The 23,801-nt window shown below is 37.9% G+C and overlaps 1 protein-coding gene and 1 pseudogene across 1 annotated transcript; one reads left to right on the top strand and one right to left on the bottom strand.

Moving 5' to 3' along the window:
• The first annotated feature begins 302 nt into the window (after positions 1-302).
• Positions 303-12,518, top strand: LOC131910838 (R3H domain-containing protein 2-like; annotated as a pseudogene).
• Positions 12,519-16,093: 3,575 nt separating this feature from the next.
• LOC131910837 (prolactin-7C1-like) lies at positions 16,094-23,684 on the bottom strand. Its single transcript, XM_059262719.1, is given in 6 exon segments — positions 16,094-16,312; positions 16,983-17,162; positions 18,995-19,102; positions 19,948-19,986; positions 20,727-20,905; positions 23,654-23,684. Coding segments are annotated over 6 exon segments (756 nt in total).
• Between the last annotated feature and the right edge of the window lie 117 nt (positions 23,685-23,801).

Here is a 23,801-nt window from a genome sequence, read left to right as displayed (position 1 = left end):
GTTGGAGAGAAGACCTTTGGACATTGTTTTAGTGGAGTTATTGGCCTTCTAATTCTTAAGATAAATCTATTTCTTTTGTTAGTGTAACCCTAGCATAATGATAGGTAAAGGCTAGGACTGTAGTGTTTCCCTATCGAGTATAACCTCGCTAGCCAGTGATTCAGCATAGATCACATTTACAGCATCAGACATTTTGCTGTATCTCAGTGTAGAAACTGCCATGTCAATTGCGTTTATGAAATGCTAAAGCAATCAAGGTGTGATAACAATAGGAAGAAAACGTGGCTTTTGAAAGGAAAAACATGGAAGGAGCTGTGTTGACATTACAACAAGACTTCCTCAGAAAAATGTTCTGTCAGCAGCAATGCTTCTGTGCCTCTGTGAATGCTATAAAGTTTGAACAAGAGTTCATTGATTGGATTAAGAGATGTAAGTGGTGGACTCCTGCCAATTTGTACAACGGTGGATCTTTGGTAAATGTAAGACCAAATCCATCCGTGGTAACCCAAATATGCATTTGGAGCACTGAGAACAGTGAATGAATTTGGGTAGGGTAGAGAGACATGAAGGTGGACACAATTAAACATTTTATGTTGGGTGCAATCCTGCCCCAAATAATACGCTGAGCAGTTTTCTCCAGGGAAAGAATAATTATTAAGGATGAATTTATTCCCAAGGCACATGTTGTATACCAGAGTTGAGAGTATCTCTTGATGATATGAATTTACTGTAAAAAAAATTTGTTTGGGAGAAAATGAGAGCCTTTTATGGTAGAAAATGCAGGCCTGGACATTCTCAGCACATGAGTCTGCTTGATAGACATGCAGTGGCCCCAGGGCATCCAAGATACGTGAAAACCAGAAGGATTCTGAAGAAGCAGCTGGAGTGGTAGTTGAGATGTGACCATATTCCCATTGTTACCTGACTTTTCCGAGCAGTCTTCCACATTTCTACAGCCCCACTGGAAAGGTTCCTAGAGGGTGAAGGCAAAGGCATCCGTGTGGATAACAGTATATTGCACAGAGATAAATATTTTGGTAACTGAAATCTACCCTGGTCTATGCAATATTCATCTTTCAGGAATTATTTTGATAGCCATGAAAACATTCTCATTTGAAAGAAAGGTAGTTACCTTAAAAAAAACTATTTAGATGCTGAGGACAACATCAGTTACACTTGTTGGAACCAGTAGCAAAGGGTTTTATTATCTTATGCTAACCTCTACTGTTTTATAGATAGTGAATCTATCCATAAAAAGGGCAAATAAACAGATTAGGTTTTGTAGAATGACACCCTGTAGGAGTGGAAAAGCACTCCTCGAAGTGTGAGGTTATTGAAGACCCTCATTGTGCTAATGTGTTTCCCATTAGGTTATATCAAGGTCAGACTCAAAGGTGACAATAAAGAAAAGACAAAAATAACCACACAACAGCAAGGACACTAGAATGGTTTCCTTGGCTTTGACACAGGCTTCTAAATGTTTGACAGAATACTGCTAGAGATGAATAGGAAGACAACATACTTAGCAGTTCTTGTAGAGTAGTCTTATAATGTACATATGTTCTATAGTTTTACTTCACTGAACTTTTACAGCCCCATAACAAGTCCCATACCAGTAACCTACCTTAACATTTAAATCAAACAAATAAAATTCAAAACAAAGAAAATATTATGAAACCCATGGTTTTAAAGCACTAATACCCCCGTGTTTAAATCGACAGGGACACAACAACAAAAAAGAAAACTGTACAACAATTTCTTCCAGGTTAAAACACAGACTAATATTTTAAGTTGGAAACTGCTAAGCCAAAATGAATAGCAGAGTTGAAAGTTCACTGACCATGATCAACTGAGTTTAAATCCAGTATTCCATGGATTATTGCATATTTCTGAATGAATTAATGTAGTACAGTAAGTAAATAGACTAGAAAGCAAACTGCATGATACTGTCAAAAGACACAGAACAACTTGAAAATGTCAATTTCCCATCATGAAAACCATCCAGAAAAATTAAGATAATTAGAATAATGACAGATTTATCTATTTATCCTTTCACCTCAGAACAATTTTGTTTACAGTACTTGAGGCTATTTTCTTTTGGTGTATACATTTTTAGGATAATTTTGCTTTCTTGTTTGATTGCTTTAGTTATCCTTACATAAGGCTTTATATGTCTCTATTTCGAATAATTTTACTTTAATATCTACCTTTATTACATATTAATATACTGACTTTGCTTTTTTAAATACTAATAAGTACATTTTTCATTCTTATATTTTCAGGATATTTCTATTTTTCAAAATAAATTTCAATTATCACACAAAATCATGCTTTTAAGAATAACATTTCATTTCTGTATTTCATTGTACCTGGCTCTCATTCACTCCCACAAATTTGTTTGTCTCTTCTGACTCCTTCTTGTCCTCATAGAAGACAATGCATAATTTCATGATGTAATTTAAATCCACACATTATGGAAAACACATTATGATGTATTTCCGTATTCTTTTGAACCATAGCTATACTTTCCCATTATGAGCACTTTTGGGGGTGTTCTCACCAACACATTCCATTTTCTACATGTGTGCATATAGTATATATATATATATATATATATATATATATATATATATATATATATGTGTGTGTGTGTGTGTGTGTGTGTGCCAACACATTCCATTTTCTACATGTGTGCATACAGTATATATATATATATATATACATATATATATGTGTGTGTGTGTGTGTGTGTGGTGTGTGTGTGTGTGTGTGTGTGTGTGTGTGTGTGTGTGTGTGTGTGTGTAAATCTGTACTTTTCATATAAGGGGAAAAACCTGGCATTTGTCTCTTTCAGCCTGGCTTATTTCACTTAATAAGATAGTATAAAGTTTAATCTTTTACAACACATGGCATTATTTATTCTTCTTTGTGGTTAAAGTCTACTTAGTGTATGTGCATTCGCTTTTTATTTGTCATTTTTATTTGTTCATTCATCTGTCAGTATATAGTACACTGGTAGAATTGCATTGGAGGTTTGTACTTTCAGTTTCTGAAGAATGCCCACTATGATTTCTTTAATAGTTGCATCAGCTTACATTCCCACCAGCAGTGCATAAGCAATCCTCCTCTTCCATTGCCTTGACACAATTCGTCTTCTTGAATATATCCATTCTGGTTCATGCAAGATGATGTTTTGAATACATTTTAATTTGTTTTTCCCTGATGAGCAAATATATTGAACAAATATTCTTCACATATTTATTAAGTCTTTGTATTTATTCTCTGGAGCACAGTCTGTTCAACTCTCATTAATCCAGATAAAATAGAAGGATGATTAGATAGAAAGACAGACCCATGAATGGTTAAATACATGATAGAAAAGGATGTGATTAGTAACAGTCTACTGTCAGACATATAGTTGACAAAGATTTGTTTTATTTCTCCCATTCTTGATGCGCTCTGTCTGCTGTGATAGTTTATTATTGTCAATAGGTATTTAATTCCATGAAATTCCACTTGCTCATTCTTGGAATCATTTCTGGTGCTACTAGGGTCCTGTGGAAAATATGTACATGTTCAATATTGTAAGTGTATGTCAATCCAGGACTTCCAAAGGATATATTATCTGTTTCTGGATTGATTCTTGTCATTTTGAGAGATGCAGACCTAGTTTCATTGTTCTAGATGTGCACACACTTTCCTCAGTAACATTTTTTAAAATGCATTTTTCATGTAACGATTTTATACTTTTTGTAAATGTTAAATAGGTGTCAGTCTGTGGGTTTAGAGTAGCATAATTTTAAGTAATTTATGTGTATGTGTCATGTATGTATCTGGGCTGACAGTTGCCAAAACATGCATCAAAACACTTTTGTGGTGGTCAAAGATCAGCTTGCAGGACCAGTTTTCTCTCTCTCCTCCTTTGGATACAGGAATCAACTCAGGTCCTCATAGTGGCACCTTTACCCACTAATCCATCTCACCTGCCTTTTTTTCTGGATTATCCATTCTCTCTCTTTTCTTTACATGTTTGATCAAGTGCTGATACCATGCTGTTTCTGTCACTGTTGATCTCTAGTACAAATTTAAATCATGAAATTTGATAACTCTAACCTTGTTCTTTCTCCATCACATTGCTTGTTTTTTTCAGAACCTTTTCCCCTCCCTATGACTTTTAAATTATTTTCTCAAATTCTCCAAAGAATGTCATTGTGATTTTGCCCATTAAGAACTTGAGATATTGACCTCATTCAGTAATGTATCCAATTTCACAATATTAATTCTGCCAAGCCATGAGTATGTGTGGTCTCTCTATCTTCTAGGGCTTCTTCCATTATGCTTTACCTTATGTTTATGGGGTTTTTGTTGTTGTTGTTGAGATCTTTTACCTTTTTAGAGACATTTATTTCTGGTTATAGTATGTTATTTTTTTGAAGCAATTGTGAAAGGCTTTATTTTCCTGTCTTCTTTGTATCAAGTTATAGGTAGGAACTGCATGTTAGTTATACATGCCACAACTGTGCTGAAAGTGCTGATCACATGCAAGAAATTTTCTTGGTCAAGTCTTTAATACCTTTTATGTAGGAGATCATGGTATCTGCATCAAGAGTTAATTACCTATTTCATAGTATTCTTTTGATTTCTTTCTGTTGTATTACTTGAAAATGAGGCAAAGGCAGAAATAACTTATTACTGATTTTCAAACAAATATTTGTGAGGTTTCTCCAATGTAATATAATTTGTTTCTCATACATAATCTTTATAATGTTGATATATGTTCCTTCTATACATAATTTCCACAGAGGTTTTATGAGGAAAGGATGCTGAACTTTGCTGGATTCCTTTCCTGCATCTCTTGATTTCTGTCCTGTTGATGTTCATATGAGAACCATCCTTGTGTTCTTGAGTGGAATTAACATGATCATGGTCAATAAAACTATTTGTATATTACTAATTTGCTTTTCATGTGTTCCACTAGGAATATTCAGTCTATGTATATAATAAAAATTGATCCATAACTTTATTGTGTCCTGATACTGTTTTGATATTAGAATAGTAAAAGCTTTAGAGAATGAATTAGATGCTGTTATCTCCCTTCATACTTTATGGAATTGTTTGAAGAGCACGGATCTTAGTGCTTTGTTAAAACTTTGGCAAAATGGCAGTGAATCCATCTGCCCCAGCCCTTTCCTTTCTTCTGTGAGTTTATCACTGTTTCAATCTCACTGCTAGTCCTTGATCTATTTATATTTTTCATGCTTTACTAATTTTAGTATGTTAAACAGTCAGCTATTTCTTGCATTAATTAATGCTCTCAGTGTATATCATAATTATCCTGTGTTTCACTTTTTGCATCCATGTGTTTTTATCTCTAATTTTACTAATTTGAGTGATCTCTCTAATTGTTTTATGAGAGATTTGTCAATCTTTATGTTTTGAAAAGAACCAAACTTTATTTGGTGTTTTTTATATAATTCCTTTAGTCTCTTTTTCATTAATATTTGCCATGACAAGTATTATTTACAAACATAAACTTGTAACACAAATTCTAATTGCTCTTATTAATGGAAACCTGGAGTCAGATATCAGGATGAAAGCTGAAAGATCAGAAAAGCAGAGCAGCCAGTCACTAGTTTTTACCTTTACTAAATCCTCAGCCAAAAGGGGGCAAGCTGCTGTCTCTATGAATCCTCAGACTGAATGGCTCAATCCTCTCTCCACCTGCCTCATATTCCTGTTGCCATTTCCCTAGTGCTGGGATTAAAGATGTGAGCCACCACCACCACCTGGCTCTGTTTTAGACAGATTCAATCTCAGTAGCCCAGCGTGGCCTTGAACTCCTGATCTTCCTGGTTCTTTCCTCCCAAGTGCTGGGATTAAAGGTGTATGCCACTGCTGCCTGGCCTCTAGTGGCTAGCTCCACTCTCTGATCTCCAGGCAAGCTTTACTTATAAGAGTATAATCAAGGGTGAGACAGTTGATTGGCCTGATCTGTTTGGGAGGCATCCAGGCAGTGGCACCGGGTCCTGTGCTCATTGCATGAGTCGGCTGTTTGAAACCTGGGGCCTATGCAAGGTCCCTTGGCTCGGCCTGGGAGGAGGGGACTGGACCTACCTGGACTGAGTCCACCAGGTTGATCTCAGAAAATCTGTGGGGAAGGCTTTGCCCTGGAGGAGATTGGAATGGGGGGGCGGGCTGGGGGGAAGGTGAGGGGGGCGGGAGGGGGGAGAACAAGGGAATCTGTGGCTGATATGTAGAACTGAATTGTATTGCAAAATAAAAATTAAAAAAAAAGAGTATAATCAAAATATCACCACATAAACTCCTTCGAAGTTTCATTAGTTGTTCCTGTCTTGAGACTTAGTTTTTGATATCTCAGTGAATTTTCAACATAAGCACTCAACCTGTGTTAAAAACCCCTTTGATTTGCTTTTGCTGAATCCCAAAGTTTCTAAAACATTGTTTCCATTGTTGTTTCAGAGTTTATTCCAGAGTTTAAATACATAACCTTGATTTACTCAATGGCATACTGTTTAGTTTGGTCTCTGGGTATTTTTATAATAAGTTTGGTTTTTCTTATAACTGATTGTTGGTTTTATTCCACTGTGTGTTCGAAAACCCTCCAGGACACTATTTTGTATCTTTCATACTTAAGGTTTACTTTATAGACTAAAATGAGATCTTTGGAAGTATGATCCTTCAAACTGGATCCTAGATTCTCACCCAGTGAATAACACTGAATTTTTTTCTTATGGCTTGTAGAATTTTCTTTTAATTTTACAATGTTAAAACACTGATCTTATGTGGAATCTTCTACCCAGATCTTTCACACAGGGGCTCTTAAATGGAGAACTGAATCTTTAATCATAGAGCTAAGACCTTTTACATTTAGGATTATTATTCACAAAGTCTTACTCATTCCTACAATTTTTTTTAACTTGGTTGGACTGATGCTTCTTCTTCCATATTTTACCAGGTTAATGATAGAAATTGAGCTGTTTATTAGGTTGCATATGATTCATTTTTTTTCTTTCTTTAAGTATAATTTCTATTTTATTTTATTTTTTTACCAGATGCTTTTGCTTCTGTCCTTATGAAGAGAGATATTTACATGGATGGGCTTTGGTAGAGTTGGTAGGGCAGCACCAGCAACTCTAAATCATGATGGGGTATTTAGTTCTCCTTGGCTTCCAGTGATGGATTCCTGACCACCTTGCAATTAATGTCACTACTCTTGCAGCAATGTAACTTGATATGGAGCTTGGAAAGCATATAAGCATCAAAGACACTGCTTTGGAAGTGTTCCTGACAGTACTGAGTTCTACAATGTTCCAAATGAAGAACTTAACAGCTCTGTCCTTGGCCATGAACTGGGCCCAGGCGGTGCAGTAAATTGGCTGCACTTGGCTATGCCCTTCTTTTGTGAGATGATTTTTCGCTGCTGCCACTGCTGCTACTTCTTCTTCTTCTTCTTCTTCTTCTTCTTCTTCTTCTTCTTCTTCTTCTTCTTCTTCTTCTTCTTCTTCTTCTTCTTCTCCTTCTCCTCATTCTCCTTCCCCTCGTCCTCCTTCTCTCCTCCTCCTCCTCCTCCTCCTCCTCCTCCTCTCTTCTTCTTCTTCTTCTTCTTCTTCTTCTTCTTCTTCTTCTTCTTCTTCTTCTTCTTCTCTTCTTCCTTCTCCTCCCTCTTCCTGTCCTGCTTCTTGCTATCTTGAAGCCTGCAATCGAAAAATCGATTATTTCCTATTCACTATCACTCTGTCTCTGGTCTTCTCTCTCTCTCTCTCTCTCTCTCTCTCTCTCTCTCTCTCTCTCTCTCTCTCTCTCTCTCTCTTTCTCTCTCTCTGTCTCTCTGTCTGTCTCTCTCTGTGTGTATGTGTGTGTGTTACTCAATCTCTACCTTTCTATTTTATTTTATTTTTTCTTTCTACATACACACATACACACACACACACATACACACACACACACACACACACACACACACACCTCCTTGTGACAAATAATTGACACAAGCAAATTACATTAAGGAGAATTGCCTTTGTTTCCAGTTTGTGATTACATTCCACCTTATTAAGGAAAGCACAATTACACTCATAGCTCTTGTCCTTTGTAGCAGCAACATGATGGTGTTTGCATAGATTTGGGGTGCCTAGATGAAAGTGTGTGTTACTAAAATGCACTGGGATTTTTCCTTTTCTCTATCATTCAGAATAAGTTTCCAGCCTATGCTATTATGCTATACCTCACCTCCATTTGGGTGGTTTTAGCTCTTCTGTTAATGCTTTCTGGCAACAGCTTCAATGCAGGGCCTAGAGTTGTATCTCTGGAGTGATTATTAATCCAGGTATGTTAAGAATGAAGATTTCCTGTAATGGATATCTGACTATAATGACATGGAAGTTTGTTCTCTGATCTTGTCTATTTCCGGATCTAGAAGTTTCCTGTATGTTTGTATTTTCCTTTTCTTCCTCCAATTGGGGAAATGTTTTGCTACATTTTAATTGAGCAAATTCACCATACCTTCCATTTTTATTTCAGATCCCTTTTCTGGCCTACAGACTTTTGTTTATCTTGTGGGTCACTTTCAGAAATAGTCATGCTTATATAATCTACTTTTTCCATGTATGTAAACATACTTTTTTCTTGAACTAATTCTTCATCTTTCATGTTCTTTCTGGATGATTTTGTCCACTGTTTGTACTTTCCATAATGCTGGCAGCATCATACATTGTGGAGGCTTAGTCACATATTTGTGTCAATAGGAAAGAAATAAAAAGAAAAACACATACATACAGATGATAAATAGATAGAAACAGAATGAAAGAGATGTACATAGAGAGACAGAGAAAGATACATACACACACAGACACACACACACACACACACACACACACACACACACACACACACGAGAGAGAGAGAGAGAGAGAGAGAGAGAGAGAGAGAGAGAGAGAGAGAGAGACAGACACAGAGACAGAGAGACAGAGACAGAGACAGATACATATACAGAGAGAGAAAGGGAAGAGAAGGACAGAGAGAGAGAACGAGTTGAGAATCCCCTTAGAGGAACACACAAGAAAATCTTCTTGTACCAGGTTCCATCTCCTAAATCTCCCACCACCCTAATGCTGATAAAAGCTTCAACTTCAAGCCTGAGCTCTTGAGGATGGTATAGTTCTATACTGTAACATGACAAATTGTAGACTTTAAAAAGTTTGGACTTCACCTTCCCTGCTTTTCTTCGTTTCTGAATTGCCCCCTTTCTTCCTTTCTCTACCTTCTTCATGATGCCAACTCTTTCTCCCTCTCTGTTCCCCTACCTCCACACCCCAGACTCCAATTAAGGACACCAAAAGAACCCCACAGCCTTCAGCCTGTTATCTGGGCCTAGCAGCAGCTGGGCAAAGAGAGGAGATAGAAGATAAGGTGACTCACCAGCTCCAGCCCTTCTGGCCAGGTGAATTGCCAGAGGCTATCCACTGTTGTTCCTCAGTGTCTCTCAAAATTATTCTTGATGAATACTGTTCTGAACACTTCACCTGCATAGATGAACCCAGGTGTCTATGTCAGAGATCAGGGTAAATTTTTTCCTTAAATGAGATTCTACATCCACAATGAATTCACTGAGAAATTTACTCAGAAATCCATGGAGGCTACTGTATTGTGCTAAAGAAATGTCAAACAGTCAGTATGTAGGAAAGTCTGGGAACAATGAAAGAATCAGAAAAACAAAACCTGGTGGATGAATCTGTAAACAAAAACAGGTTTATATCTAAGACTCCAAGTAGGAAGAAGCTGAAAATGATGATGAAGATATTGGTTTATATCAGGAGACAGAGCAGGACATCTGGGCATGGTTACACCAGGAAAAGAACCAAGTCAAACTCCAAGTTCAAGCTGGTATGCAGCCTGACAGTATGTATAATATGTATAACATTGTTATACAACTCCATATCAGCCTTCCTTCTGACAGGGAGGAAGAAAATCCACAAGGATGTCTTTGAAATGGAAGGCAAGGTCAAAAGCAAAGAAAAGTTCTCAAGGGAAATGGTATCTAGAGACTCCTGCCAAGAATATACAGACTCCACTGGAATAGACCTATTTGAATTTAGCTAATCTGAAAAAGAGCCCAAGAGATAGAATGATTCTGCTAAAATTAGAGTAGGAGATTCTGCAGCTTATTAATGATAACAGTAACCTGTCCAAGAAGTTCCCACAGACAATTTCATATCACCAATGCTATTACAACAGGGAGCTATTTATTTAGAGATGGCCAACAATGTTGACCAAACTGGGAAAGAAAACCATCAATGCAAGAATCCTTGAACATTGGTTCTCAGGATTCATAAAAGATGAAAATAGAGAATTCCTTTTTATGATTATTATTCTCTCATACAATACATCCCGACTCCAGCCTCCCTTCCCTCCTCTCCTCCCAGTCCCTACCACCCACTACCCCTCTCCCACGTATCTACTTCTCTGCTTCCCTTCAGAAAACAGCAGGCCTTCCAGGGATATCAACTGAACGTGGCATAACAGGGTGCCATAAGACTAGGCACAAACTCTCATATCAAGGCTTGACAAGGCAACCCAGTAGGAGAGAAAGGGTCCCAAAAGCAGGCAAAAGAGTCAGATATACCTCTGTTTCCATTGTTAGGAATCCCACAAACACCCCAAGCTAAACAACCATAGCATGCATGCAGAGGACCTAGCACAGATCCATGCAGGCTCTGTGATAGCCACTTCAGTCTCTGTGAGCCCCTATGAGCACTGTTTAGTAGATTCTGTGGGTCATGTTCTCCCACTGGTGTCCTTGACCCCTCTGGCTCCCACAATCCTTCTTCCCCCGTCCTCTGCAAGACTCCCCAAGCTCTGCCTAGGGTTTGACTATGGATCTCTACATCAACAGAGATTCATTTCAAGAGAGATGAGGACAGTATGGATGAATATCATACCCTGATCAGAGTTCCACTGCAGGAGAAAAATCAATGGAAGACAGAGAGGGTATCAAAGAGTCTTAGAGAGAATTTTTGCCCAAGAGACTGACTAGGGTGGACATCTAAATGACATATGGGGAAAGAAAGTCTGAGCCACACCTCAGGCAACTGCCAGAGTAGCATGGACGGTGAACTCAAATCCCTGGAGCCATGACCTCAGAGCAGCACAGACTCAGAAGGCTCAGTCCAGATTATGTGACCCTATCACCCAATCAAGAAGCTCCAGTGGAATTTCCATCCTCATCGGAGCCAACACAGTGGTAGCAGCCAGGTGTGGCACTAGGTGGCCCAAACATGAGCAACCAGGTCATCTCACTCCAGTCTGTCGGGCCTTCTCCTTTGTACTGCCCAGCTGTAACAAGAGTAGCATCAACAACTTTCTGCTCTGACCACCCCCCCCCCCCAGCAACTGTCACCCTGGAATAATCCCATGATTTCACAGCAGACAAATGACATTCAACTGAGGCAGCTGATCCATTCTCATCTCTCTTGCAGCCCCAAATATTCCCCCAGCATCCTCAGCAACTTAGCTCCACCATAACTTCTACAAGCTAGCTGTTCCCTACTTCCAACCACTGCACCTCTCTCCTTGTACCACCTACTCACAACGAATCCTGTCACTTCAAGGCTACCTGCAGGCCCCTCCACAGATCCAGTTATTTTTAATATCCCTGAACAGTATCAAGCTAGCAATATCCACCTCTCTCTCCCCCCCCTCACTCGGACAAATACACAGGCACGCACACATATACACACCTGGTGGCCTACAGCCCCCAGTACGGTCAACAGCTGCCTCTCTCAATAGCCTACAGCTCATGACTCTTAACCAGCAGCACACAAGTTACGTGCTTAGGGTCCAGCAGCCTCAGAACCAGGATCTCCTCGACAACCAGAGGAGCAGCATGGGAGGCCGTATGCAAGGCCCTGAATTCAGTACACTCTGCTGCCTTCTTACCAAGCCCTACTATGCAGTGACTCACAAAACGTTGTCTAGCCACCTTTCCAGCAGCCCATGCTGGTCCCTCAAGTCAGTCTGTGGAAGGAGGCCTCCTAGCAGGGCCTGTACTCATGTTCAGTCTGATCCTGCTAGCACAGCAAACTTGGATGAGTCCTTCTATAGGGTTTCTGCAGCCTCCTGGCTCTAATCAGTATCAGATACCTCAGCCTCCCTCTCTCTGAAGCTCACTACAGATAGCACAGCAGTGCACAGGAATGCCACCTTCTGGACCAAGTGCATTAATCATGCAATTGAATGTGCCTAATGAACAACAGCACACACACACACACACACACACACACACACACACACACACACATCCACCCATGGTCCAGTGGAGTCACTGCAGACATTACAGTGTAGACCAGCAGGGTCAGAAGCCTGGAGACTTGTACAATCCTGACAGTAACCTCAGGTCAACACACACCGGTGCAACAGCCCTGTTGTATCTCTTAGTCTCGAGCACCCTCTCGTGTCACCATGCTGCCTGCACAGGACTCAGTCTCCTGCCTGTCCTCATATAGTCCCAGGAGCCTGGGGGTCCTTCACAGGATGCTGGGCACCATTCCCTCTCAGGGGCAGTCATTACAGCACAGTCTGTCCATTTGCTCTATGGCCAGTCAATTCACAGTGTGTCAGGGACAGAGTAGATTGAAGCAAAAAAAAAAAAAAATCAAACAAACAAAAAAAACAGAGCAAGAGACAAGCACTCCACCGACCTAGGGACAGTAAGTGCTCTGCTGGGAATGGTGCTGGAAGTGACAGATGTCCCTGAGGGTATCACCTACACAGAAGCAGACAAATTCTTCATGAAGCTGGCACCAAGATCCAGTGGTTTGTAACAGACAAACGTGCACATTATGTAGTTGTACATACAGATGTTTGCTGAGTATATTCACTGTAAATTTTATGTAAGCCATTATTGATTTTTGGGGGAGTTACTTGGGGGGTGGTTTCATTTTTAACTTTAAAAAAAACTTGTAAAAATTGACAGAGAATAGACCTCTCTTATACAAAGTCCTTAAAGAGGACAAGTGACTTATAACTCGTCATTGCCAAACATAGAAATTCTGGTTGTGGGACAGTATATACTTAATGTGTTTCAATCAGCTCATTTTTGTGATTTCCCTAAAATTACTCATTTTTGTTAAGTTCTGGTAAAAAGTCAATGTCATTTAGGAAAATCAAGTCCATGTTCAATTGGTCATAAAATTCATTCTTTTTATCGCCTCTTCTCTTGGGTTATCCCTCATTAACTTTGCCATCTAGTCTTGTGTTTAAAGGTTTTTTTTTCACTTTCATCTGCCAGACCCCGACACTGAACCATGGCCCACTTATGCCTCTATTGGTCCTATACGCTATAAACACTTCATCATTAAAACATCCTTATTATATTTCTTTTCAAGTCTTAGCACTATACATCACCTCAGTTCTGGGACCCTTCTCTTAAAATTCAACCAAATCTCCCGAAAAATAGCCATTTGAAAACCGATGTTTTGGGGCTGTATCACTCTCATGATGAGGAATTCTCTATTTTATTAGGTGTATCCATTTCCAGAATGGGACTCTTTCTGTTTTAATGGCACTATTGTTATTCTTGTTACAGAGAGACCATTTCTTCAAATGCCATCTTATATTGAAACCCAGAGTGTTAAGTACACTCACTCACTCTCATTAAAGAAGGGGTGTTTCAAAATGTCTTTTAAGTATCCTTTCCAGTCACTTTTTGCTGAATCTATACAATACCTGTAGCCACAATAAATCTGTCTGAAAATTTCGATTTCAATTATAGGCCACTTTGAGGCCTTTTACTGTCACACTGGAGAGATTTCCCAGAAGTCTAAAATTCCTTCTTGTTATAAACTTATATAACACTGAAAATTTCACAGAATTGAATTGTCATTTATTTCCAACACCCTCCAATAAATTGCCATCACCTGTGTTGGAAACAGGCATAGATCAATGGGAAGAATGTTAAGAGAGAACACTGTAAGATGCTTTTGACAACCAATAACTGAGATATAAAGTATTTGTGGGTCTCATGACAATCTCTGGCCTTTTGAATGAAAAGAAAGATGAAATATATCAGAGTAATTAACATTTTGCCTACATCCAAGAGGTAATGGAGATGTTGCTAGCTTAGCATGGACCACAACCTTCTCTACTGTTCTAAAATATGGAACCATAGCAAGGTTTAGATTAAAAACTCCCCAGACTATGTATGATAGCCCAGAATGGTGTGGCTGAAACACTGGTGCTATGCACATCAGGGATTTTTCTCATGTGGTAGAAATTTGTCTTGAATTCTTAAAAAGAAAAAAATCTAGTCTTGTTTTGCTTTAGAGCTGTAAAATTCCCATGGATGAAAGAAGAGACTTTTTTCTAATGATGAAACTTCTAGGAAAGCAAGGAACAAAAGAGGCATGGAAGGAGAACATGGGATACCACGGGTTATGTGAGTCAAAGAGGAAGGTAGCTTAGAGTTCTCGTGAAGTTGGATATCTTGACAGCACATTATCTTTCATACCCTGTATTTTACTGATTTTTTCCTTTATTCTTTTATTCCATAATTATATTTTCTTGGTTCCATTTCAGTCTTTTTTTTTTTTTGTCTATCAAGATGCCAGCTGGATTATCATCCAGTTTCTAAACCTCCTTGATAATCTAATATTAACTGGAAAGTACCTGGCAATCTTTCCTTTCAGGAGACCCACAGTGAGATAAGCCTATATCCTAATTAGTCATAATCAGTTGATAAACTGACTCTCCATTGTCCCAAGAGTCAAGATGAAGTAAAGGAAATTTAAGTCTTTTAACATTATATTGAAGTCTTCTTAGGATTAGTGGTTTCCTAAGGAATGTCTGTGTGACTGACTCTAAGATGACTGTTCCTAGACAAAATTACTTTGGGGAGTAAAAAGAAGAGAAGAATAGCATGTTTCCTCTGGCTCCATGTGCTAATTATTTCTTAGTGTTGTAGTACGTATTTGTATGACTAGGAGACAAGAATTGATAGAGACCACAGGATGGAGTCAGCAGTGATCTTTCACTGTTGTGACTGCGCTGATATAGTAATCTTGATGTATTTCTCTGTCAGTTGCTGGAAAGCATACTTACAGCCACTCTTCTTCAGTAGTGTGGCTTCTGGACAGTGGAAAGGGTATAGTATGATACAAATGGCAGAGATTTAGAGTGGATAGGAAAATATAGCCAGGAATGTCTTCTGCTGAAGTGCTCTAGCTGGTTTTGAGAAAATGCTAGTGAGCCTCAAGGACCCCAAGAGAGGTATCTTCAACTTAAGGAATTCACCTTGGGGCACCTTCAGCAGTAAGTCTTTGAAAGAACCCTGTAAGTTGCCCCTAGAGGAAGTGTTCCCTTTTTCTTGGTCCTCTTTCCAATTCTGACAAAGACAAAGGAATGGATATCAAGAAGTAGGAAAAGATAAGAAGTTGTAGGAAATGTCCATCTCAGCCTTTCTTATTGTATGACTTGGACCACAAGAAAGTGAAGTGGATGCATTATATAATTTCAGCATGTGATGGGGTTGAAATCACATTAAAGGAGACTTGTTAAACATAGAATAAAGAGATCTTATAGGATGTGTCTATGATGAAGCTGAGGAGATGAGCATCAATAATTAGTCTTGTAGGCTTTAAAAAAACAAGGATACAAAGTTGCATGTTTAGGGAAGAGTTGGGAGTAAATGTGATTAAAACACTTAGTGCAAAATTCTCAAATAACTAATAAAACTGTTGAGTTTCTCAAAGTATTCCATTATGTCCAAGTTCTAGGTAGCATGGCTTTGGCTATACTTTTCTTATTGATGCCACTCTTTTATTCTAACAACTTGATCCATACTAACTGTGATTCTAAAGTAAGTGGTAAGTCGTCTCAGTTTTTCCTTAAACATTTATTCTTTGTGCTAGGGTGGTCTCAGTGCTACTGATACATTTAGTGCTAAATGAACCAAAGATATTGACATGTATTTTCACACTTTGGCATAGCTAGAATGTCTCTTTTTATTTTATAAAGGAGAACAATTACACTCTGGCATACTTTAAAAAGTATGAAATGATAAGAAGCTTAAAAGGATGGCTCATCAATGATCTTTTCAAAATTCTTCAGCGTAGCAGCTCTCACCATTAACAAGCACACACCTCAGGTACTTGAGGTAAATATCAATTGTATATGTGTCAACACGAAGGCAGTAGAACAATTTATAAAGAGCAAAGAAGTGACTTTCTTCATCAGCTGCCCGTAAGGAATCCAGATCCTTCCAGTCAGGGTACGTCTCATTTTCCTGCAGTCCAGGATGAACCTAAAGACCAAACAGGTAGTCAGACAATTAATATTACCACTGACACTATGATTGTATTTAACATTACTGATTGTATTTTTTTAATGTCTTTTTTCCTTCTAAATACTGATTTATATTAGGGGAAATGTTAGTAATGTACAACGTTGGTCGGGAGCATGGATTTTCAGAAATCTAGCACAGAATACTAAAAATCTGTCATTTAAAAACTAGGATGGAAACCTGCTTTTCCATTTGATACCATTTAAAGTATGGTACTTTGTGACTAAAGAGATAGAGGACCAGGGAATTGTCACCTGAGCATAGATTTCTGTTTTGCCAAGGGACAATGAAAGAGCTGATGACAGTTTTCTCACTTAGGAGGCAGACAGGCCAGGGGTGAAGGTGCTAAGAGACAAGGAAATAATCAGGAGCATGTCACTTTGCTCAGAAAAGTTACTATCTAAACGACTGTAAAGAATAGCTTCTTTTATGTCCATCATAATGGTTAAGCTGCATGCAAGATGTGTAGCTGAAGTTTTCTAGGACCCAGGCAGGACCAAGAAAATTTCAGCTACAAAGATGGAGTGCCTATATTATGCTCTTGTGAAGTGAGGTGTGTCAATTTTATCACTCACTACAGGAGTCATGTCATTAGGGAAGGAGAAAAGTGGGAGGTAAGAAGACTGCTCACCTTGCTCAGTATCATTATGATGCTCTCCAGAAGCTCACTGTTTAGGATCTTAATGCCTTTGGCTCTTGTTAAAATAGCATCAGGGGCACCTTTCATATCACGGAGTTGAGTCACTAGGTGATGCAGAGGCTTATCCCAGGCATGCACTAAGCTGAGAATCATTTTCAGGAAGTTTTCAAACTATATATCATAAAGGAGCAACAATATTAAGATAAATGAAGAACATGAGGATTAGTTACATGCATTTTTAATTAGAAAGAATAACATAAGCACTCTTGTAGATAAAAGTGGTGTAGAGCTGTAAATTTCAACCATTCACCTACATTCTGCCAGAATAAAAAAACTTACATTAATAACTTTTAAAATATAAATTTAAATTTATAATAAAAACATATAAATAACTTATATAAATTACTTTTTGTAATGAGCTATATTGATCATATTTTCTTGTCCATTTGAAATTCTACCATCTGCTCTCCACGTGAGATCTCACGTATTTGATTGTTTTGCTTGTCCATGGGACACCAAGGCTTTGCTTGTAACTCAGAAGGTTCCTGGCGAACATGATTTAGAAAAGACAGATGTCTCAAGTATCAAATACTTATTATTTAACTCAGATTCACCTTTCTAATAAACTAGATTGATCACTATTATGCTAGTTTACTACATTTAGGTAATTTTACGGTATTAATAAAAAGATATCTTGAAGGCACTTTCTATTGTTAAATGTGATATCCTGAGTGAACATGATTCTTTGCCCCTTGTCTCCAACAGAACAATCTGTTTCTTGGCATGTACAACAGAAGAACAATGATACAACTTTGACTTTAATGAGAACATGGATAGAAATCACAAGGGAATTCTGACCCTCCAGTGTGTGCTCCCTGCAGGAATCTTACATGAAATTAACTGTTTTAGAATGCCTCCTGTGTTAATATTCACTAACTATTCTAGTGGTCATGAAAATGAAGAGAAGAAGGAATCCAATGGGCACAGCAATAGAAAGATGTAAAAAATCAAAGGATAGAGGCAAATCAAATGGTGATGACATACATATAGGTTGCTTGGATAATGGCAGCATATGCCTAAGAACAAGGGCTTGTGTTGGTAAATACTAGACATTCCTCCTAGTTACTGTAAAGGTCCATTGCATTAATCTTTTTAATTCCTCATTTTGTTATCTCAGCTAACTTTTACAAGGCTATTTGTAGTAATGTTTTGTTTTGTTTTTTAAAAAGAGTAGTCTATGAAATGCCTAGTCATGGAGTGAGTCTCTAAAAACATCTACAAACATTCTCTATTCCTTTAAATCTTATTCCTTCACTTCCTTTTATTATTTTCAAAATGATGTCAAATTAATTCATTGGGAGAGAAGTTATGGCAGGAACTCAGAAGGGAAAGATCACAATAATTATGAATGCAGTTGCTGTGATATGTTGACCTCATCACAACTGAGGGCATAGGAACTTTGCATAGTATATAAAGATACTTTGTATTGATACAAAGTATCAATTTGTACAGATACTTTTATTAAGGCTCAGAAGAAAGTACAAAAGTCATGAAGTAATACAAACATAAAAATAAGAACCAGGAGAATTGTGAGAATCAAGAAGAGTCATTGTAGTGGTCAGTATTGAGAAATGTTGCCAATGAGGAGATATTAGTAATAGATAATAATGGCAATGGCTTTCACACATCTTAGGAATACACATAAATGTATTTTTATCCAGGGATATCCAATTCAGTTAGTAAGTCCTTATATAATAATAAATAAAATCCAGTGACAGGACATTTCTGTGTGGCCTTTCAGAGTTTATGACTCTCCTACAATACTATTTAACATCTGCTTTGACTTATAATTTATCAACTATCTCACAAGATTTTTTATTTAATTGATCACTCTTGCTCCATTTCCCTGCAGGTGTAATTATAGTGTTTATAACAATCTACAAAATGCCAAAGCCAATGTATTGCTTCAGTTATTATGTGAAAAACCTGGCCTGAGCACTCACTGAGATATCTCGGGCTTCCTCCACAGTTTCTGGAGTATTAAGAGAAAATGTGTGACAGCTGTTGAGAGTCTCGTTCATGTACGTCTTATTCTTGAGGAAATCCAATACCTACAAATGTTAAAATAGAAACTGTGTTAGTTCAGTTTGCCTTTAATCCCAGCACTCGGGAGGCAGAGCCAGGCGGATCTCTGTGAGTTCGAGGCCAGCCTGGGCTACCAAGTGAGTCCCAGGAAAGGCATAAAGCTACACAGAGAAACCCTGTCTCGAAAAAAAAAAAAGAAATAGTGATCCTCCTTAGGAAATGCAAATTTCAAATCAATTAAAAACATAAAAGAGAAATTAATGTTTACATATTTATCAATATATAAACTTAAATACTATATTGATTTAACTATAGTTTCTGAAATATCTTTTATGTAAATCTGTTAAAAGCTAGTTTGTGGAAGTTTAATGGGTGACTATGAATGTTGAGACTTAAAGGATATTAGTCAAGAATAGGGAATAAAAAGATCTTATGAATAAAAAGACAATATAAACATATATTTATCTCAAATATAGACATTCTTGGGATGCCCATTGTTGTATTGAAAGCCTTATCTCTTTTCTCCTGCTATTAATTCACTTGAACACATAGCATATAATCAGCAGTAAAAGAGAATCCAGTTTCTCTCCTAAACCATCCCTCCAATTGAACAAACTTTGGCCTCTGAAACGTCTAAGCAATGATTCCTTGCATTCTCTTTTTAGTGAGAGAGATTTTTTTTTTTTACTTGTGGAAGTAAATTCTTGAGATTTGTTTTGAGGTGTTTATCATGTAATTTACATTGCAAACCTTAGCAAGAAGGTTTTGAGTTGTTTTTTGTTTGTTTGCTTGCTCCCCCCACCCAGTGCGGATATTATTTTTGTTACTGTTGTTTGTCTTTGAAGAAGGTAGAAATCAGTAGGGTACTTACAAATTTTTTGAACATTTTTGCGGAGAAGCTGTCGGAGAACTAAAACATCATGAGGGGATGAAAGGAAACTCGTGAGTAAGCACAGAATGAGCACATGCATACTGTAAATGCAGAGATGAATTCTCTGGCTCCATTATCTCCTACAAACGCTGCCTGACGTCAAATAGATAACATACAGCCATTGGGAAGAGATAACTCATATCCCTTCTAAACCTGCCCTCCCACGAAATAAACCTGAACTGGAAATCTTTTATACAATGACTCCTGGCATTTAAGAGTTTCTGAGAGGCTAATAGCTTTTGATTATTCTTCTTTTTCCCTACTCGGCATCAAAACAGTTGATATTTGTTTTACACATTCTAGGAAAGTCACTATACTGCACTTCTCTGCTACTGGATGTCTGCAGTGGATAATTGAAGATGCCACTGGAGACTGGCCTCCTGCAAACAAGGTAAGGAAGTCAAATCTCTTTCTGAGATGTGACTAGTAGGTATTACTTTACAAATGTAAATTTAAGAATGATGTATTTTAAGAAAAATAGCATGTTACTAGAAGCAAATTTTGTAAGTCAATGAATTCTTTGAAAATCCTTGTGGTATCTCAAAACTGCCCCTACCCTCCTTGTTTTATTCTTCAGTAGTTCCTGCTTTCTCTTATCTATGAAACTTGTATTATTAGAAATATGGTTCAGGTGATTTCTAGTTAAGACTAGAACATACTAGAGTCATTGGCTGGACGGCTCTTTTTGTGAAGAAGCCAGAAGTAAGTGAGGTACTTACAAATAATTTTCGCATCTCCATAGTGAGAGCGCTGGTGGTCTGTGACAGTGCAATGGCATGATCAAACAGGTCCTTGAGGGACACCTCACCACGGTCACTCGCCTTGTCATGTACGGGAGCAGAAGTCACAGTCTCCCACTGGAGTAGGTTTGACATGGACAGCAACAGGAGTACCCCTACTTATAGAAAAGAAACATAAGCTATACTGGACCTCTCCATTTGTGATTATCAACCATGATTCTTTCTTGGTTACTAAGAAAAATGTTACCTCTTCCAGACCCGCCACTATGCTCTGTCACTGTACAGCTATGCTACTGAATTGACATCTTCTAATGAAAAAATCCAGTTAAGTAACTACATTTACACAGATATATAGTTTCTGAACTTGGTGGTAGTTCCTATTTTTTGGATTGTTATCAGAAATTATTATGAAGTTTTCAAACATTTGAGCTTAAACTATTGCGTGAGTGTTTTTTTTTTTTTTTTTTTTTTTTTTTTTTTTTTTTTTTTTTTTTTTTGGTTTTTCGAGACAGGGTTTCTCTGTGTAGCTTTGCGCCTTTCCTGCGTGAGTGTTTTTAAGTCATTCTCTGGGGACAGATTAGCGTATTGGGAATTTCTGCTGAGGTTAAATAGTCACCATCTACACATTTTTGTTATAGTGTAGACAATGTTTACATTGTGACAAGGACAACACACTACCATTTCAGCTTCGTGCCTGATAAAAAATTAACACAAAATTGCCTGTTGCTCAATGCTGAGGATGAAGAGAATCCTGCCATGAAAAGGATTCTATAGCTAGCATTGCTCACTCACAATAATAATCCCATTCATTTGCCATGCTACCAAAAGCTTCAGGTTTTTTTCTCTGTGAATTTGAGCTTCACAACAGCTCTGTAGGTAGACTAGGCTAGTGTATTACCATTAAACTATATTGACCAATGAGGAGCCTTACAGGGTTAAGTGATTTTCCTTAAATCCTATTCTTAGCTGGTGTGGGAAGCAAAATGCCAACACTATAGACTTTGCACCCCACACTGGCCTATCTTAAATGTCTTGGGCTTTCATATAGATTAGGGTGGCAGAGACCACGCCCATAATCTTGAAGCTCAATGTCTCCAGGCACTGTTTGTTATTTGTAAAGTACAAACTTTACCTTTGATTACATGCCCTGGTAGTTTAGATTTTCGTCTACTTCCATGGCTCTATCATATATTCTCCCTTTTCTTTTTACAGTGACTAGTGTTGGTTTCATCACCAATTTTATTTCACAGATGGACAGAAACAGCTGTAACATATCAGTAATTTACACACTCAGCAGGATTAAACTAGCATATGTCTCAGCATGAAAAATCCATTCACATTTAGTGATACAAATTTGAAAAAATTCTCTGTTCCATGAAACTTTTAATGAATGCAATGGGAAATGTATAACCTAAAATTAGGACACTGGTAAAACTTTTTCATGAAAAATGCTTAAACTTAAATACTAAAAAATAAATAAACCAAAATCTTTGCACTACACAAGATAACTATCAACCATTTGCATGCAAAGAAAATATACTTCAGAAAATTTTTATTCTAGAAAATAAATTAAAAAAAACATGATGCTTCTTCAAATTTGTATTCTGCTTCATAGATATTTATATATTAAATAAATATATCTGTTTTCCTGCCATTTGTCATCTGAAGGATTTTCATAGTTTAAGAAGAGTACAAGGGGTCAAGATCATGATGGGGAAACCCACAGAGACAGATGACTGGAGCTAGTTGGAACTCACTGACTCTGGACTGACAGCTGGGGAACCTGCATGGGACCGAACTACACCTTCTAAATGCAGGTGACAGTTGTGTGGCTTGGGCAGTTTGTGGGGCCATTGGCAGTGGGACCAGGATTTATCCCTAGTGCATGACCTGACTTTTTGGAGCCCATTCCCTATGGAAGAACACCTTGCTCAGGGTATCCCTCCATAGGGATACAGGGGGGAAAGACTTGTCCTACCTCAACTTGATATGCCAGACTTTGTGACTCCCCTTGGGAGGCTTTACTCTTTCTGCGTAGCTTATGGAGGGTAGGGTGAGAGGGAGGTCGAGGGTGAGCAGGGGAAGGTGAGGAAAGGGGAAACTGTAGTGTGGAAAGAAATTAAATAAAAATAAAAAAAGAAGAGTACAAGGAAACTAATGACTCAGTTTTTCACTTTACAAAATGCAATTTGTTTTTGTTAACAAATCCATTTAATTGGAAATATTGTCAGGAAAAGAAAAGCAAATATTAATAGTGATTCATGTTTTGAAAAGGATATTTTGCTTGAATGAAATTGACAAAACAGTATAGCTCTTCTAGCCTTGTCTAATTTGCTTCTAGAATTGAAGGTATGATAAAGTTCACTCAATTCCTACAACTCCTAGCTGAGACCCAGGAACCAGAACATGCTGCTTTCTTCTACAGTAGTTACATATGGAATTTATAAAATTCTGTGGTCTCATTACAGTCAAATGTCCCAGTATCTGCAATTTTGACTTTTAGAGGTGGGTCAGTCCGCATTCTGGAGCTCTCCGTGTTGTACATTGCTGAGCAGACTCATTGCTGGTCTCTTCCATTAGACACAGTACTATTCTTCTTTTCTACTTAAATCAAAAAAGATTATGCAAAATGTCTCTAGAGATTGCTGTCTATCTCCGGGGTAAGAAAGCTTCCCTTTTGGAATCACTGATGTCAAAGTATACCGTGCAGTTATGTTCTAGAGCAATGATTAGAAAGTACTTCTCTGTTCCATTTAGCTTTACTTTTGTGAGTTAGGCATAAATAAAGGTCAATTCAGACCATGTGTAAGAGCAAAAACACCAAAGAGGCAAATGTTCCAAACCAGCTTTGCAAAATAATGCATTGTTTAAGCTCACCTAGAAGAAATTGGGAAAGAATTACTTACATAGGGATGGCTGAGTCAAAGACAGCAACATCTCTGAAGAGCTGACCACAGCTTGACTGCTGATTCAGGATAGCTGCTTCAAAGCCGTTCTGCTTTAAGTTAATTTTCCACCGCTACATATTGCAGTATACCACGCCCAAGGCCATCA

Source organism: Peromyscus eremicus, chromosome 5 (genome assembly GCF_949786415.1).
Source record: "Peromyscus eremicus chromosome 5, PerEre_H2_v1, whole genome shotgun sequence".
NCBI lineage: Eukaryota > Metazoa > Chordata > Mammalia > Rodentia > Cricetidae > Peromyscus > Peromyscus eremicus.
This window is presented reverse-complemented; position numbering and strand designations above follow the sequence as displayed.